Source organism: Malaclemys terrapin, chromosome 8 (assembly GCF_027887155.1).
Source record: "Malaclemys terrapin pileata isolate rMalTer1 chromosome 8, rMalTer1.hap1, whole genome shotgun sequence".
NCBI classification, from domain to species: domain Eukaryota; kingdom Metazoa; phylum Chordata; order Testudines; family Emydidae; genus Malaclemys; species Malaclemys terrapin.
Genome location: NC_071512.1, coordinates 5,939,414 through 5,957,375, shown reverse-complemented (window position 1 = coordinate 5,957,375; position 17,962 = coordinate 5,939,414). Strand labels below are relative to the sequence as shown.

The 17,962-nt window shown below is 48.2% G+C and overlaps 1 protein-coding gene across 1 annotated transcript in view; it reads right to left on the bottom strand.

Moving 5' to 3' along the window:
* The window catches only part of FAT2 (FAT atypical cadherin 2), an 80,489-nt gene that overhangs the window by 57,621 nt on the left and 4,906 nt on the right, over positions 1–17,962 (bottom strand). The window contains exons 2-3 of the mRNA XM_054038565.1: positions 6,764–10,052; positions 5,701–6,015 (exon numbers count right to left, since the gene is read on the bottom strand). Of these exons, the coding sequence (XP_053894540.1) occupies positions 5,701–6,015; positions 6,764–10,022 (3,574 nt within the window). The 5' untranslated portion in view covers positions 10,023–10,052. The remainder of the gene's footprint in view (positions 1–5,700; positions 6,016–6,763; positions 10,053–17,962) is intronic.

Here is a 17,962-nt window from a genome sequence, read left to right as displayed (position 1 = left end):
TTTTGAGTGAAGTCAGCAGTGAGTGCTTTCCATGATGAGAATGGTTTCCCTGGTATCAGGGTCACCCCTGACGCCATCAGATCTGCCCTGCATATTGCTGATTAGGAGTGAACAGTCTTCACTGCTGTAATTCATTTGGAAAGGAGCAAATGCTTTCCAGGGTTCTTTAGAAGAGAGGTATCTCCTGTGTTCAGGTGAATGGAGGTCACTGCAAAGGTGATCTGAGCAAGGGGTGGTTTCACACAGGGCCAGCTCTGGATTTTTTGCCGCCCCAGGCAAAAAAGCATCCCGCCACCCCCCGGCGGGGAGCGCGGCAGGGGAGGGCGCCGAGCCCGGCCACGGCCCCGCTCTCCCCGGCCAGCCAGAGCGCCGCGGAGAGGGCGGTGAGCCTGCCGTGGCTCCGCTCTCCCTGGTGGCCGGAGCACCGGGGGAGGGCAGCCCCGCTCTTCCTGGCCGGCCGGAGCGCCAGGAGGAGGGCGGAGAGCCCGGCCGTGGCCCCGCTCTCCCCAGGTGAGCGCCACCCCCCTCCAGGTGCCGCCCCAAGCACATGCTTGAAGGGCTGGTGCCTGGAGCCGGCCCTGGTTTCACAAGCACCTCTTTGGCTTGTGTCTCCAATTCCTAATTCCAAGAGTCAAATTCAGGAATGTGAGAGCTGGTAATAAAAGCCGGAGGATTTGCAGCTGGAACAAACCCAAGCATGTAAAGGCTTGTTGCAGGAGCATGAGGGTAGAAACCCAAGACTTATTCTGGCTTCAGCTTTTACAAGGACTTTAAATCCAGTCTCATCTGCAAGTCAGTATTGTATGCAGCCCTCTGTTTAGAGGTGACAAAGAAAAAATCCACCCCACAAGTATTGCCAGCATCATGTAACAACACTGCACAGTTGATGTTAGAACAGTCTGCAGTTTCCTAAACCTTTTACAGTCAGATGGGCACGGTGTGCTCAGTGGGACAGAGCAGAAAACAGGTGTATTAGATCTGGGTTAAAACAATGCCCAACATAGTATATGGAGATATACCTATCTCATAGAACTGGAAGGGACCTTGAAAGGTCATTGAGTCCAGCCCCCTGCCTTCACTAGCAGGACCAAGTACTGATTTTTTGCCTCAGATTCCTAATTGGTCCCCTCAAGGATTAAACTCACCACCCTGGGTTTAGCAGGCCAATGCTCAAACCACTGAGCTATCCCTCCCCCCCAAAATGTGACTCCGGTGGGACTTGAACCCAGAACCTTTGAATCCCTTCATCCTCTAGAAGTCCAATGCACTATCCATTGCACCACAGAGCCACCTTTTTCAAGGGGGAAAGACTGGGGATGTTATACGCCAAAGTAGCCCAGGCGCAAACTGGCACGTTGTTGCTCAGGTGTCCTTCTTAAAATCAAAGTCTGAAGACCCCCAAATGACTGATTACTGTGTCTGTAGGAGGGTGTCACAGAAGACGACATGCTAGCATGATCGGCAGGCACTGCTTGCTGCAGGGTCATTACAGACCGGCGGCTTCACGGCCAGACTTTCAGCTCGCCTACTCCAAGACAAAGATATACACGTGTTGTACAAGAAATGACATATCTGAGGGCACACAGCTACTGCAAGTCATAGAGAATGCCATGATAGCGGATGGCCTCTGAAAAGGCAGAGCTGGAGAAAGTTAAGCATACCTGTAAGCATAAACCACATTGATCCTCAGATACTAGGCTCCCAACTGCCTCCTGTTCAGGCATTTGTGGGATTTTTATAGCCAATGTAACTAACTTACAAGACCACACCCCATTAGAGCTCACAGCAGTAAAGCAGAAAGTGACCTTTTCCTCCCTGAGAATAAGGTGCCCATATGTCTCAAAGCACTCTTAGATCTGCACACTGGGAATGGGCTGGGAGCCCAGCTGATAGGTGACGGATAAGGCGAATGCATTCGGGCATGTTTCTCAGCCCTGGTCTCCTGAAAGGAGGAACTCGGGTTTAAAGAGGGAGGGGAGCCATGTCTGCAAGGCTTTCCGGTTCCCTCCATGGAAAGAAACACACAGGGAAAGAAATCGGTTTCTGGAAGCAGTAGCCCCTCCGGATGCAGGAACCCAGTAGGAGCAGATCGCTTAGAGCTGGAGGGTGTTCCCGAGGGAGAGATACTGGCTGAGAGAGTAGTTGGTGAAAGGTACCAGTTTTCTGAGACAAAGTGGATACCATGTATTCTACATTTCCTTGTCTTCAGGACAAGTGACCAAAACCACCCTGTAACACCGACATCCTTAATTCCCTCCACAGCACCCCCTCGCCACCTGCAAACTCCCCGTACACTGCAACGCAATTTACATCAAAGAATGACTTCCGAATACTAGGCAAAGCCAATGTAGATGTCTGCAAACATTTCCTGCTAAAACTATGTCTCGCAAAAACTCAGCTGCACCATCTGCTAGGCTGGGCTGGGGATATTCCATTGCCAGTGACAGGAAGCTCTCATCTTCACTGTGTTTATTCCCTCTTCTTATAAACAAAAGGTTAATTACCCCTCTTCTCCGCCCTCTCTCAGGTAGCCCAGAGGGGGGACAGGGTTGAGTCCTTTATGCGAGCTCTATGCTGTCTGGGGAAGCCCTTTGTTGAGGGGTCATTCTCAGGGGGGCCCTTTCTGCTCCCTGTAAAGCCTTGTGGCTCTGAGAGACTGACTTAAAGGGGACTGAATTCCTATCACTCTGCAGAACAGCTGCAGTGTGGGCTGCGTCCGCCAGTGTGTGTCAGCTCCAAACAGGAGGAACCTCCCTCTAGGACTGAGAGGTGGAGTGTAACCTCTGTGGCCCCTGCAATTCTTGGCATCTCTGAGACCACCAGCAAAATGACAACTGGGGGGAGGGGACCCTCTGTCCACAGGGAACTACATTGAGACCTGCAGGCGAATCCCAGAAGTGGCCACCATGTCCGGCAGTGGCTCCTGGGAGTGGGGTGGGGTGAGGTGGGGCAGGCGGCTCTGCCGAGCACTGACCTCGCCTGCGGGTACCTCCCCCACAACTCCCATTGGCCATGGTTCCCTGTTCCCGGCCAATGAGAGCTGCGGGGGGCAGTGCCTGCAGGCGAGGGCAGCGCGTGGAGCCCTCTGCCCCCGCTCTCCTCCAGGAGCCGCAGGGACGTGATGCCGGCTGCTTTTGGGAGCGGCACGGGGCCAGGCAGGCTGGAAGCCCCCCTTAGCCCCGCTGCGTAACGGAGCTGGTAATCCTGCGGGCTGGATCCAAAGCCCTGATGGGCTGGATCCGGCCTGCAAACTGTAGTTTGCCCACCCCTGACCTAGACTGTGGTGTTCTCCAAGTTTAGGAAGTTTCCTTTTGAGTGTGCTGTTGGCTCATGACTCTGAAACCTTTCTGCCAACTCTCATCTCTTCAGTATTTGCTAAAATTGAATGACTAACAACAATGGACTCTGTGGTTTCCACTTGAAATTACTCAGAGCTCATAACTGAAGAACATAAAGAAAGTAAGACTCCCAGTCATGTCCAGTCACAGCCACTTCTGCCTCAGCAAATTCAATCACTCAAAATATTCTCCTGTCTTTGAATGTTGGGTTGATCTCAGAGTGAGTGTGGTAGAATTTGGAAGTGATCATTTATACCCTCTTTTAGAGCTTTGCTGGTTCTGGAATTTAAACCCTTCTAGAACCTTTCACGGTCTTTCCTCCATTTAGTAAAGAAAGAGAGAGAGGCATTTTTTGGCTTTGAAAAAGCATTTAGAATAAAGGGCTAGAATATTGGAAAAACCTCTTCAGAGTGTGTTAAAAGCTCTAAAGGCTTCATGGTGCCAGAAATTCTCTGAGCCCTTTCCCCCCTCTCTTTAAATTTAGGTAAAGTCACCCATTTGTGAATGGTTTCCCCCCCCCCCCTACAACTATGATGGTTTTTCACTGTCCTGAGATGGTCAAATAGATCCCCATGTCAAACACATTGTCAATCATCACTGATGACAAAGAGCAGCATTCTGTCTTCCACCACTTTTCAGCCATCGGTAGCCTCAGGATGAGACACAAGAAGATTGTAGTTGAAGCCATTTTAGTGGGGCAATCAATACGTTCCCTTCCTCATTGTGAAATCAGCATTATGTTAACAATAAACTGCCGACAGGCCAGAAATGTAGACAAGCTGTGACTTTATCTGGCAACAGCAATCAATGCCTTCTTTTTCATTTCTGTAGATACTTGCATGTAAACCTAGGGGTGCATGCCAGTGTTTCCAGGCAATTGTTTTGGTCGTGGATGACATGCAAGTAAAGGGGAAGAGAAAGGAAGCTAGATCAAGTTTGGAAGCAGGTCCTCTCGCTGCTCCCAAGCTCTGAGTTTAAAGAAGAGACCTCCCACCAAGTGATAAGGTCACCTTTCATCAGATGCACACAACCCCGGAGATGGAGAGTACAGAGAGAGGGATGGGAGATGGCTTATATGTGAGTGACGCATTTTTTGTTTGTGTACAGACATTTCCCTTAGAGGTGAATCAGCTGGTTTGGATTTTAGCCTGGTTATTCTAACATAAAATTAGAATATTGTTTTTACGTGGCTGCTGCAACTCTCTAGCAGAGTGAATAGTTACCGGGGGTGCAGAGGAACGTAGAGCTGCAGCTGCTGAAGAAGACAGACGGGTGGGAGGACTCCAGAGCCCACCATGTAATATTATCCAGCATGTCGCCATTTGTGGCCAACATACAGTACCATCTTACAGGGAGTACAAAAAAAGTCTCTATTGAAATCTAGAGGTTCTCACCATTTACTATATTATACTATACCCGCCCTCCTCGCCACATGGTCAACTCTACAATATCTCAACATCTGGAGCCCACCTGGCCCCCTTCTCAACAAGCCAGGGGAGGGGTTACTAGAGACTGATGAGCAACACCCATTGCCAAGAGCTATTAGTTCACTTGCCTCTTCAGTACGTCCAGCTGTTGTAGCATACTGAGAGCAAGGAAGTAGGCATAGTTCAAAACTTTAACCGGTTGCACTATCGTGGGGCTGTACATGCCAGATTCATTTACTCAACCCCATCCCATACTCAGAGTCTTTGCCCTCCTATCCCCAGTTCCCAAGAGCTGATATAGTGAGAGGCCTGGCAGAACTTTCATTTTCAGACCGGCCCCGTGCCAGACTCTCCTAGTTTGGGGAAGCTGGTTACACTAGCATCAGTGGCCTTTGGAAGGCGCTAACGGATCTGGCAATTAATGCTCTGAAAGATGTCGTCTGGAGCGATGGCAGAAAGAGGCTGAGTCAATGCTGCACTAAAAGCACTGGCGAACCAGAGGAGTCCCCCGGGATAGCAGAATTTGTTTTGATTGATCCTGTCGTATGGAGATCGTTCTATTCCACAACCAAAGAGTGCCTTCCAAAAGGCCATTTCCTGCTGGTGCTGATACACTTGCTGCTGACTTACACTGCTCAGTGCGGCAGTTGATTGTAAATATTAAAAACAAATTTCTTTGATTCTCTTTGAAGCTCTCACAGAGGTAAAACAATCTTGTTTCTTTCTGAGAGCTGCAGATAAAGACTGTGACCGCTTGTGGGAGTGCCAGTGACAGACAATCGGGCTCTTAGCAGACATTGTACCTGGGGATTTGGATATTGGAAAGAGTCACCGTTAAACTGACCCACTTCATGAGAGGCCAGCTGTGATTTAGCAGCTGTGCTCTCTTTTGCACTGAGTATGCTATGGAGGCATGGAGTCTGGTTAGTCCTTACCTGTGACAGGGTCAATGGTGAAGAACCCTTGAGGGTTTCCATTTACGATGTGGAAAGTCAGCTTCCCTGCGGAGCTGCAGTCTGGGTCCCTGGAATCAAGCTGAAGGACAGAGGTATTCACTGGGGAGTTCTCCATGACGGAGGCGTAAAAGACTGGTCTCGACATCTGGGGCGGGTTGTCATTGAGATCGGTGACTTCAATATAAACTTCGGTCACAGAGGACAGAGGAACGGAACCTCGGTCAACAGCTAACACTGTCAGCCAATAGTGAGATGTAGATTCTCGGTCCAGTGGTCCCATGGTCTGAATTGTACCTAGGAGAGTTACCAAAAGCTCTTTCAATGGATTCCAAGAATTCCAAAAAACATGCATGACAATCCCCTTAAAAATTCTGGGTTGGAATTTGTGTGTGGTCCATTAGCAGTTCTGTGTTACCAGGCAGGAGATCTGAGTCTCAGCACTGAATCTGGTGCATAGGGTAGGGCTTATCTCAGAGATGAAGCTTGCACACCTTGGGGTTGTTGGGTGGTGGAGGGGGAGAAAAAGGTGTGAAATGCTGCAGGAGTAGACCCTGACGCCTGAAGTAACTCTTGATTTAATACCCTATCAGTCCAGCTGAACAAGGTGCATGCAAACCTCACTCTGCTGTGGGGCCTACAGCTGGCCCAGGCAGTCCTGGAGGTGGGCAATGAAAACCAGGAAGGGGATAGGGAAAGTGTGTCTGGGACATACACTAGTCTCAAGTATCCCTGAGCAGCTTCAGGTGGTGGGGCTGTTATGGGACTTTGGCTGTCTTGCAAGGTATCTTCCCCTTGCAGAGCCCCTTAGGGAGGCAGGAGATCCAGACATTGGTGAATTCCCATTGGGAGCAGCTGCCCCTGTTAGCTCATGGGGTTGCACATTCCACTCCCTTGCACAAGCAAGGGTGATTTGAGCCCATGGACTTTGCAAACAGAATACAGAAAGGTTCTGTTGGGTCAAAATTCAGACCAACCACAGGATGTCATTTACGTCAATCTTCACAGTGCCCCCTGACATACCCTTACACTGGCCCGTCATTACCTGTGTCTTCTTCAATGCGGAAGACGGCCAGGCCAGTGCCCTCTCGGATGAAATATTGGAGTTCTCCATCCTTCCCCTTATCGCCATCCTGAGCTGTTACCGTCATCACCGACGTGCCCTCGGGGCTGTTCTCCTGCACCCCGCCGCTGAACACAAAGGAGGCAAAGCGAGGAGGGTGTAGGTTCTCGTTGACGTCAAGGACATCAACTGCCACGTGGCAGAATGAAGAGCGAGAGATGGGCCTCCCGCCATCGCTGACTTGTATGGTCAGATTGTAAAAGTTCCTCGTCTCATAGTCCAGCTCTTTCTCCACCCGGAGAGCCCCCGTCAACCTCTCCATGTGGAATGTCCTCTCCTCGTTGTTGATAAGACTATATTTTACCTCTCCCCCAGAGCCAGCATCAGGATCAAAGGCTTCCAGGAAGAGCAGAATGGTCCCCAGGGGCAGGTCCTCAGGGACCTTCACATGGTTCAGGGCTGGGATGCAGTGAGGGGAGTTGTCATTTACATCTTCCAAAGTCACAACCAGATCAGTGACCGAAAACAGCTGGTGGCCCGTTCTAGGCTGGTCCCTGGCTTCTATTTTTAGCACATAGCGAGGCCACAATTCTCTGTCCAAGGGGCCAGTCACTATCACCTCCCCGGTGATACTGTTAATGACAAATTTATCAGTGGGGGCTAGGAGGGAATATTTTACCTTCCCATTGTCATCTGTGTCAGCATCTTCTGCTTTCACCTGTGCTACAGTTGTCCCTGTTGTTACATCTTCTGGTATCACCACCCCATATGCACCTGGTGGGAATTTAGGAGCATTGTCGTTGGCATCCAACACATTCACAGCCAAGAGTTTCCATGATGACCTCTGAGGAGTGCCAAGGTCATACACAGTAATGTTAAGGATGTAGAAGCTGGTTCGTTCATGGTCTAAAGGGGAGAGAACTTGGAGGAGACCCATTTCTATGTCAATTGTAAAGCAACTGTCTTCATTTCCATCAGCGATCACATAGACCAGTTTGCCATTAAAGCCAGTGTCGGGGTCAACAGCTGCAAGGTCAACAATGGTTGAGTTGACTGGGGCAGTCTCCATGATATCGATAGACCTTGGAAAGTTGTCATCAAACTGAGGTGCATGATGATTCACATGATACAGGTTCACAGATGTTTCCTCCTCCAAGCCTTGGTCCTGAGACAGAGACTCGATGGAGTGGATTATATTCTCCGTCAGCTGCTGCAGCACCCCCGTCTCCTCGCACTGCATGCGGACTGGGAAGCCTGCGCTGACCACAGTGATGTTAACAAATGTAGGTGAAGCGTAGTTCTCTCCATCTGTTGCAGTTATTTTCAGAGAATAGAGGGGTGACTGCCCAGCAGGCAGATCTCTGAGAGAGGTTCTAAGGGAAATGACTCCAGAGATGGGATTCAGGTCAAAATGCTGCAGCTCATTGCCAGACGTGATTTGGTATCTTACGTGCTGCAGGTCATCTACATCAATGGCAGATACTGTGACCACGGGGTGCCCAATAGAGAAGTCCCGTGGGATGCTTCCATTGCAGTTTGCCTTCTCGAACACTGGGGCATTGTCATTCAGGTTGTTCAGAATGAGGGAAACGTAAACCTCGGTCTCATGGCGGAAGGGGGATCCCCAGTCTGATGCCCACACACGCAGATGGTACCATCTCTGCATCAGTTCATAGTCCATTGGCTTGGAGGTGGAGATGATGCCTGAGTATCGGTCAATGACAAATGGAACTGCTTTCTTGTTGGCTATGCTGTAGGTGACAAAGGCATTCTCCCCATGGTCATGGTCTGTAGCCTGCACTGTTAAAACACTGGTGCCAGGCGGGACGTTTTCATCAAAGGTGCCATGGTAGGAAGACTGAGTAAAAGTTGGAGCATGGTTGTTGCAATCAATGATATCAATGGCAACAGTGGCGTAGGCCTGACTGTTGGCTGTTGTAACTTCAAGCTCAAAGTGAGACTGGGCTTGGAAGTCCATCGTTCTGACTGTAGTTATGAGCCCGGTTTGAGGGTTGATTTTAAACCCTGTGCTGTCGGGGGTAGGTCTCAAAATATACTTCAGTTTTGGAAAGACTGGAGTGATTTTAGCCATAGCAACTTGGCTCCCAGGTGGGGAAAATTCACTGAGCTGGACTCTGTACACTTCCCGCTGAAATCTGGCAGAGACGTACTTGGAAGGAGGTATGTGGATAACTCTAATCTGTGAGCACAGAGGTGGTTTGCTCTTGTCCTTGGCCTGCAGACTTAGATTGAAACCAGAGGGGTTAGCCAACCAGTTGATCTCTTTGGTTGACACAATCATGAACTCATTGCTCCCAACAAAGGATTTCATGGCTTTGAAATGCCTTCCTGGATCTCCGGCCACAATATCAACGGACTCGGGTTCTGAACCACTAGCTTCCACAAGCAATGTTGCATAGAGGAGGTCCTCGGCAGAGTCAGCTGGTGTCACTATCACTGAGGTAATAGCTGGGGGCTTCCCGGCAGATGGCTCCACTTGGACCACCAGACTAGCTAGGTTTCCGAATCCATTGCCCTCGGAGATTTTCCGCATTCGGTCTACAGCCAGGACCTGCAGCTGATGTTTCCCTCGGTATGTACCATTCAGCCTCCCAGCCGTCATCACTACTCCGCTGGTGGGGTGCACCGTGAACAAGTGTGAGCGAGTGTGGAGGGCGTAATAGAACTCGGCATTCTGACCCAGGTCAGCATCCGTGGCACTGAGCACACTGATGGCAGTTTTCGGAGGTGTGTCTTCTCTGATGGTGACTTTGTACGAGGGGGGTGAAAAGAGAGGCTTCAAGTCATTCCTGTCCAGAACGTGGATCAGCACTTTGGCCCACGCTTCGTAGGCAAAGGCTTTCTCCGTGGCTTGAACGATCAACATGTAATTGTCTTTGACCTCCCTGTTTAAAAGCGCCGTGTTCCCGCTCCTCATTCTGATCCTCAAGAAGCAGAAATCCCCAACCGTGTGCTCCTCGGTTTTAAAGAGACTGTCGCTGTCCCCGGAAGCTATTCTGTATTTGACGGCCCACTCTGGGTCCCTCACGTAAATGCCCATTTTGACGTAGCTCTCGACGTAGGTCTTGGGGGCAGAATTCTCATAGATTGTGGTGTTATAAAAGGGGTGGGTAAAATGCAAGGGGGAGGAGTTGCCTTTCTCAGAGCTCCCCAGGCAGGCCAGACAATGCATCAGAAAACAAGCAGAGCTCAGGACACGCTTCTTTGTAGCAACTTCCATGGTGCGTGAGGCGGGGTGTCTCCTCGGGCCCTGAAGGGAGGCAAAGAACGAACAATTAGTCTGTTAGCTAACATGGATAGGGGCAGTTATATTAAATCTCGTATGTTACAGCATGAAAGAAGATGCAACACAAGGTAAGGATGTGATTGAACTAGGCATTATGCTCACATCCAGCAGGACCTGATTTAAAGAAACAGTATCACTCTCCAGCAAATGTCACAAAATAGGAACACAGGAATTACCAGACTTGATCAGACCCATGGTCTGTCTAGTCCAGTCTCCTATCTCCGACAGTGGCCAGCACAAAGTGCCTCAGGGAAACTCCACTGTGGGGAGAAGTGGGACAATCTGCCCTAATCTCATCCTAATCCCTAGTAGCTAGAGATTGCATTAAACCCTGGTGCATGAGGTTTTCGGTCCCTTCCAAAACTCTCCTTTTTTAGCAATAGCTATTACAACGTAGGGTGACCATTTTATTCCTATAAATGTTTAGTCCTTCTTTGAATCCTGCTGAGGCGATGTCCCGTATTTTACTGAAATCTGGCTGAGCTGTTGTGTGCTTTCTGAGGTTCCTTCCTCTTGCTGAGTACCAAGACACGAGTGTTTCTGCGGTAGGTACAATCCTACTGCCCCTGCTGCCAGGTTCCTTCCCTAGCATCACACCTCAGTCTGTGGATTAACAACGTTATCATCATGAATGTGACTGTCACAAAGACATGACTGTGACATCACTGAAGGGCAGCAGATGTGTAATTAATATGGAGAAATGTTATTAGCGAGGGTGACAATGGTTTTTAAATGGCCAGGGTATTTTTTATAAAGCTAGATGAATGCATTTCTCTTTGCATTAGGGGATGAAACTGGGGATATTCACTGATAATTCAAGCTATTTATAGGTGCCTCTATTTCCCTTGGATATACCAGGAGATCACTCTCTGGGACTGTCCCTTCTTCTTTTATATTCAAATTGCATATCAAGTACCTGCCAGTTGTTTGGCACCTTACTAATTTAAACAAGAAGGACTTGTTTTTCCAGGTGCTTTTTCAAGATTCATCTCTTTAAAAGCCGGGACTGGTTCAATTTCCTAGTTAAACCAAACATGAGGAACAAATGATCCAAACCCAAGTTTGTGTGCATGTATGTCAGCTTCTCTTGCTGAGATGGCCAATAAAGGGCTGTACACTAGACACTATCATTCACACCCAGCCTTCATGAATAAGTAAAGGTCTGTCATCCAGCAGTCTAATTGACTGGTACTCCTTCCTTTCCGGAACAAGACAACTGAAGTTTAGCTATTGCATATGTGGCATGGGTCACAGGGAAGTGCAAATATCAGAATGAGAAGCAAAAGCCAATGTCATGTGGATTTGGTACAGAGCTGGCAAAATCTTTGCTACTATATTATTTCGTTTCCCAAAAACTCGACACTCACTGAGTCCTGAGCAAACGATGCAACACACATGTGCTTAAAAAAATCCCGGGAGGACAAGGCGAATCTATCAAGAGAGACGTGCAGTTTCTTCTAAGTCTGAGAGCTGTGTTAAAAGATCTGCTTGCTACTTAAGAGAGCAAAAGAGTCTGGCAACATGTAGGGACTTGTCTGAAGCTGCTCCTTTACGACGTTTTAATGGCGGAACCTAGAAGGAAGACATGTGGGTGTGTTTGAGTGTGTGTGTGTCCCATAGGACTGCAAAGCAGGAAGAGTTTTTTGTCTCATACAATACACGTGAGGAGAGTGAGCCAGCATTTAAAAAAAAAAAAAAAGTGAAAGAGACAGACATCACTTAAGAAGGTAGGATTTTCCAAATGGCATCAGACCATTAACTTTCATGTCTGGTATCTTTTCTCTAGCAGGGCCAATGCTTAATGCTTTAGCATATGCTAAAACATTCCTCCTGACTCCCGCCGTTATTAACCTATGCCCTAAAGCAGTCAATTTAATTACCCTTATCTCAGTGTGCGCAACTACTGATATTATTTTTACATACATAACTATGGCCGAATTCTAACCCCGCGTGTGTGTTTGTGCAATTCCCATTCAAGTCAATAGAAGCTGTGTTTGCAAATGTGACAGCAGAATTTTGCACTTAGCCAATACTAGAATGTTCCCTTCCCTTCCTGCTCTCCTGAAATAGCAATGAAATTCCTATAGATTTTTCCCCCTTTTCATTTTGTGAGTGGACAATAATCCCTGTTTTCAAACTCTCCCACATGTGGGCCCAAGGGAAGCCCAGTCACTGAAGCCAGAGGTTCTCTAACATTTTTGTTCTGCTGACCACTTCCTAAGAGAGCTGCTCATGGACCCACCGGCCTTTCCAACACTCCACGCTCCCACTGCTTATTCCTGAAAATTCCTTTCTGCAGATTACAAGGACCACACTGTGAGAACTACTGAGCTAAGGTTCATTTGGGACAAAGCCCTATAGAATTTAATAGAAAACAGTAATCTTTCTGGGGTTATTTTTAACCATTCTATAGAATTGAATGGAGAATCCTCTCTCTTCTACTGGGTGACTTTAAAAGTCTAAAGAAAGGAGAACATCCCGTGTCAAATTCAATAGGTTTGCAGATTCTATAACCCCTACTAAATATCGATGGCACCCATTGGTGTCTTCCTTATTAAATTTGATCAGACTTCTCCAAAAGGGGAAGCTCTGAAGCTGAGCATGCAGGAAAATCATAGCGTGAATAACACTGCTGTGCTCTTATTTCCCTAACCTAGTCACACCCTCAGGTTGTCTTTTGGTTTATCCGTGGGCAGGAGTAAGGAGACACATAGAGTTTAAAGAGCGGATGGTGTCAGTGTTATTAAAAAACCCAGCCTCTTCCAGTGAAGTGATATGGGGCCATCCTTTCCCTTGCACTAGAGCTCTTACTTTCCAGTGCAAGGAGATGACTCAATGCAGTTTCTATTTATTCTGTTCTCCATTCAGGTGTGGCACAGTACTTTGAGTTCCTCACTGCTGTGTAGGCTTTAGGTTTAGGCTTTAGCCACATTGGTAGGTTCAGTCAGATGGTTTCTGGAAGCCAGCACCTGGAGCTTCCAAGTGTGAGGTCATTCTTTACTTAGGTAATGTGATGGAAGGGAAAGGAATCAGAAACATCCTGGGAGGACGCTGTTTCTTTTACAAAGCTTTCATATAATTCAGGCAGTAAAGATCTCCTCAGAGCGTATGAAGTGGCACTAGCTGGAGATCTTTTTTTTTTCTTTTGGTAGGTGGGACTAGGAAAAGAGGATGTGAAAGCCAACAGGTGACAGATGTGTAGTCATGTTGGTTCACTGGATGGTGCTCAGCTACTGCAGAGAGGAGCATGGAATAGAATAGAGTTTGGTGCTCCTTAAGATATGATGTGCTGCATGTCTGTTAAAGTTCACTTCCTCCTTCTTAAAAGAAATGTTCTGTTGTGAAGAGACTGGGTGTTCTAGGGTTCGGTACATTGGGGCTAAACTTCAGGCATAGGAAGCAGCAGATATTTTTAAACAAATCTGAACGCAAAAAAACCTTAACTATCTCAGAATCTAGCTTTAAAATCCTCAAGATGCCTCCACTCAGATCTCTGTTTGGTAGGTTCTTACGTGCAATGAATCTGGTGGCTCCCCAGTCACCAGGTCCCAGTGGACAGGTCAGTGTCCACATTTGAAGAACCACCACCATTGTTGGCACCCTAATGTCAGCAGAGGTCAGTGTGCTCACAGCTGGGATTACCCTCTCACTCCCACAGGTCAGGTTTTTACAGATCACATGCGAGGAGCAGCAAAAGGATTGATTCCACAACACTGCTGCTGCTCGGGCATGACTTCTGTCCCTGGAACTGTTTACCTGATACCTTTCACAGGGACTAAGCTCACAAGAAAAACGGGTCAGAGATGGAACCAGAACACCTAAGAAAGCCGTGACAAAGCTCAGGCAGAAAGCTGGGGAAAATGAATTGCCCATGGGAGCAAAACTGGTCCGTTATGGCCTATCCTAGGACTCAGGGGATGAGGGGAAAGCCCTTTAGGAAAAGGCCGATAGAATTTTACAGCAGTGGAACCAGTAAAGCTCTGCAGAACTCTAGTAGGTTTCTATGACTTTGAAACCCTACAGATTAGGCTGTGTAGGTGAAGGGTGTAAAATAAACTGAATTTAATATCACAATAAACAGGAAATCGTGTGCAGGGTGTATGGCACTGGCCTGGTGAGGGAGTAGGGCATTAAGGGAGAAGAGGCTTTAAGGTGAGGGGCAGTACATAACTCTAAGGTTTCTGCTGCCTAGTTCAGGGTTCCTGAATCATGATTTAGGTGTAGCATCCTGTATAGGGTCTGGGTTTTGCCTATAGATTAATAGAGAATGAAATCCTTTCTGTGATTCGATTACCCTATAGGATTCTATAGGAGTGACATTATTCTCTATTAAATGTTAATATTCAAAATGGACAAGCTTTTCGGCAGGTTATTTTCTATAGGAAGCAAGAAAAACAAATCCCTTCCATGTCTTTCGGAGCAGTGACTCAAGAAGTGACACAAGAAGAAGTAGGCTGTAGTCCACGAAAGCTTATGCTCAAATAAATTTGTTAGTCTCTAAGGTGCCACAAGTACTCCTGTTCTTCTTTTTGCGGATACAGACTAACACGGCTGCTACTCTGAAACAAGAATACTGTGACCTGGGCTGTACACCCGGCTGTGGCAAAAGTTGTCTATGGGGGTAAAATCACACACAAGCACTCTGCTCCTAGAAATGCACTCTGCATACAACCTGAACTCTGCTCCTAGAAATGCCCTTTTTCCATGAGACCTGGAGGAAAGACTGGATTTGGGATTCCCATTCTCGGTACCACCCCCCTTTTTATTTCTTGCAGGACATCTACCCACCCTGCGTCATATATTCCCTGCCCTGCTCCTCCCCTTCATTTCCCACTCACCTGTTTAAAACTTTGCACAAAGCCCAGCCAGAATACTTCTCACAGGACAAACAGGTAGACACATGCCTACCTCTTCGCCAAAGGTTGTAAGGGGGGGGGGGGAAGCCCTGTAGCTGCTCAAATTACAAATGACAGGGTCAGTTTTATTGTGGTTCTAAAGTGCAAGGGTCACAAAGGAAGACGGGACAGAGCTAAGGGAGCAAATTATTTAGCAAGGTGGGAGCCAAGCCCGAGGGGGGAAGGACTCCAGGAATGCACCTTCTCCTAGCTCAGTATGTACCTGAACAGGAGGAACCCAGCATGAGAAATTCAGTTAGGGCTAAACATTGCAAAATGAAATCAACCAGAAAATAATTACTGTTGTTCAATATAGAAAATGTAGGATTAAAAAGTATATATATTTTTAAAGAGGACATTTATCCATGTCACTAATAACACTTTTGATTGACACTGAACCCTCTTGAAAAAAAATCTTATTGGCTTTTCACGATTCATGCCGTTTGTTTACCATTTGCCATTTTCTCTGCTTGGTCAATGTTAAAAAGGCTGGTCAATTTGATCTTGTAGCTAGATAGTTTCTAGTCAGTTTCACTGCCGTGTGCTCATGTATTAGCATAATCCTGCCACCTTTGCATTACCAGGGCTAAAGAGGCAGCTTGTTGCTGTTTAATACAGGGTTCCACTGGACTTTAAAAAATAAAAACAATGTGATGGAACCATTTCTATTAGTCTTAGGTGTCAGTGTTGCCAACTCAAATGATTTTAGCATGAATGTCGTCTCCTGATATTAGGGGCTTTTCTTAAAGCACCAGCTCCTGGATTCATGTGAATCTCTGTTTTCATTTTTAAAAGAAAAGAATGTTTCCAGCCCTCATAGTTGTGAAGTAAAACTTGAAAAGGCAAACCCTAAGCACGACACCGCCAGAAGACAAATAAAAAGAGCCCCAGTTTTATTATTTTTAAAATCTCATGATTTAAAATCTTGTGATTTTTGTGGGGGGCTGACTCATGATTTTTGAACATTTGGGGTTGGTAATGCTGTATGTGATGTGAAAGTGTGTTTGGGGGCAGACTTGACTGGACAGCATCCCTTTAAATCATAGAATGTCAGGGTTGGAAGGGACCTTAGGAGATCATCTAGTCCAACCTGCTGCTCAAAGCAGGACCAATCCCCAGATGGATTTTTGCCCCAGATCCCTAAATGGCCCCCTCAAGGATTGAACTCACCACCGTGGGTTTAACAGGCCAATGCTTAAACCACTGAGCTATCAAACCAGCTAAGGAAAGAGACCGAGAAGATCACCAGCAACAGGGCATTGCCCCGGCCCTGGCATCGAGGGCTGTATACATGCCTAGAGTAGATAGAAGATGATTGCCTGCAGAGATGTCACTGTTTCTATACCCCTCTGTGAGCTGGTCTGCTAACCACAGGGGAAGGTCAGGAGGCTTGAGCTTGGAGTATCGCTGGGAGGGTCGGTGAACGTCAGCAACATCAGCCCAGGTTAATACTTGTAATGCAGCTTGGCACTGATCTGGTTCCATTCTCATGAGGCCTTCAGAGCACTTCATAAACGCTATGTCTCACAACCCCCCTTGGAGGAGGGTGAACATCATTGTCCCCATTTCACAGACAGGGAAATGGAGGCATCAAGCAATTAAGTGACCTGGCCCCTCTGCGGCCTTTCCAGCTTCTTCCAGCCCAGCCAGCAAGAGGGAGTGACTCAGACCCCACAGAGCAACCAGCCTAGGTCTAGCCGGCCAGTCTTGACACCGATCACAGGGCAAGGAGGGCAGGAGCCTCCCCATGCAGTAGAGACTCTGCGGTTGGGCTACTGAACACTGGCCAGCATCAGCAGCCGCGCTGTGTGGTGTTACTCCCAGGGATTCCACCTGGTTTTGAGTAGGAGGTGAACGCAACAAGGCACCCGAGTCTGTGCCACATACATCGGTGGGCAGGTGTGTTAGTCTAAACCCCTTCCTGCTTGCTCTCTCTCCCTCCTAGAGGCCAGATTTCCTTCATCTCCCAGCTCCTCCTCTTCACTGATCCCATTCGGCAATCGGCAGCTTTTGCAACCTATCCCGTGTTCTACTGGGTTCCAGAGGCAGTGATCCTTCCTATCCCAGCAGTTAGATACCGCGGCGCAGCATGGGAGGAGTGGGAGTGCCTGCGAGGTGCCACCTCGAATGGGTGATGCTGAGGACAGCAACCACGGGAGCTTGAGAGAGAGCCTGCCTGGAAAGCAAGCTCGCAGAGGGAGGCGAGTAATAACTTTATTCCGGCAGGGAGCAGGGTGGCTCTTTATGGCTCCCGTGGGACCGCACCTGGAGTATTGGGGTCAGTCATTGCCCAAAAGATAGAGACCCTGGAATGCGGTTTTGGAGATGGGCAATGTGAACGGCTTTGGAATATGGAAGAAGTCACTGAACTAACTGTGGTATAGCGCGGCCAAATGATGACCGCCCCTAGACATGGGAACCTATTCCTACATGCAGCATATAAATACCAAGCGTGGGGAGGAGTGATTGAGTACAGTGCACTTGGGTATAACTAGGAGGCACGGGAAGAAATTCAGAAAGGCAACGGGCAGGCTGAATATTAGGGAACACTCTGGGGGAGTGAAAGAGGTTTGGCTGCGGAACAGCCAGTAACAGGACGGGATGGAAATCCCATTGCGCTGGGACATTGAGAGTACTCCTAGTTTTGGCAAGGGCTGGAAAGTCTGATTTTCAGGATTCTCCGTTTCTGACGCGCAGCACCAACTCACCCACAACATCCGCTCTGCTCCAACAAATACTGCCTGTACCTCTCACCCCCCCTCCCCGACACTTGCCCCTTCTGTGGCGTGAGGGAGGCCCTGGCGCACGTCGATCTCAAGTGCACCAGGCTGCAGCCCCTTTTCCGGCTCCTACAGAACCTTCTCCTCAGGTTCTGGCGCCACTTCTCCCTGCACCTCCTGCTCCTTGCACACTCCATCCATGGTCCCACAAAGTCACGAGACCTTCTCATCAGCCCCCTCCAAGGCGGCTGTCCACCAC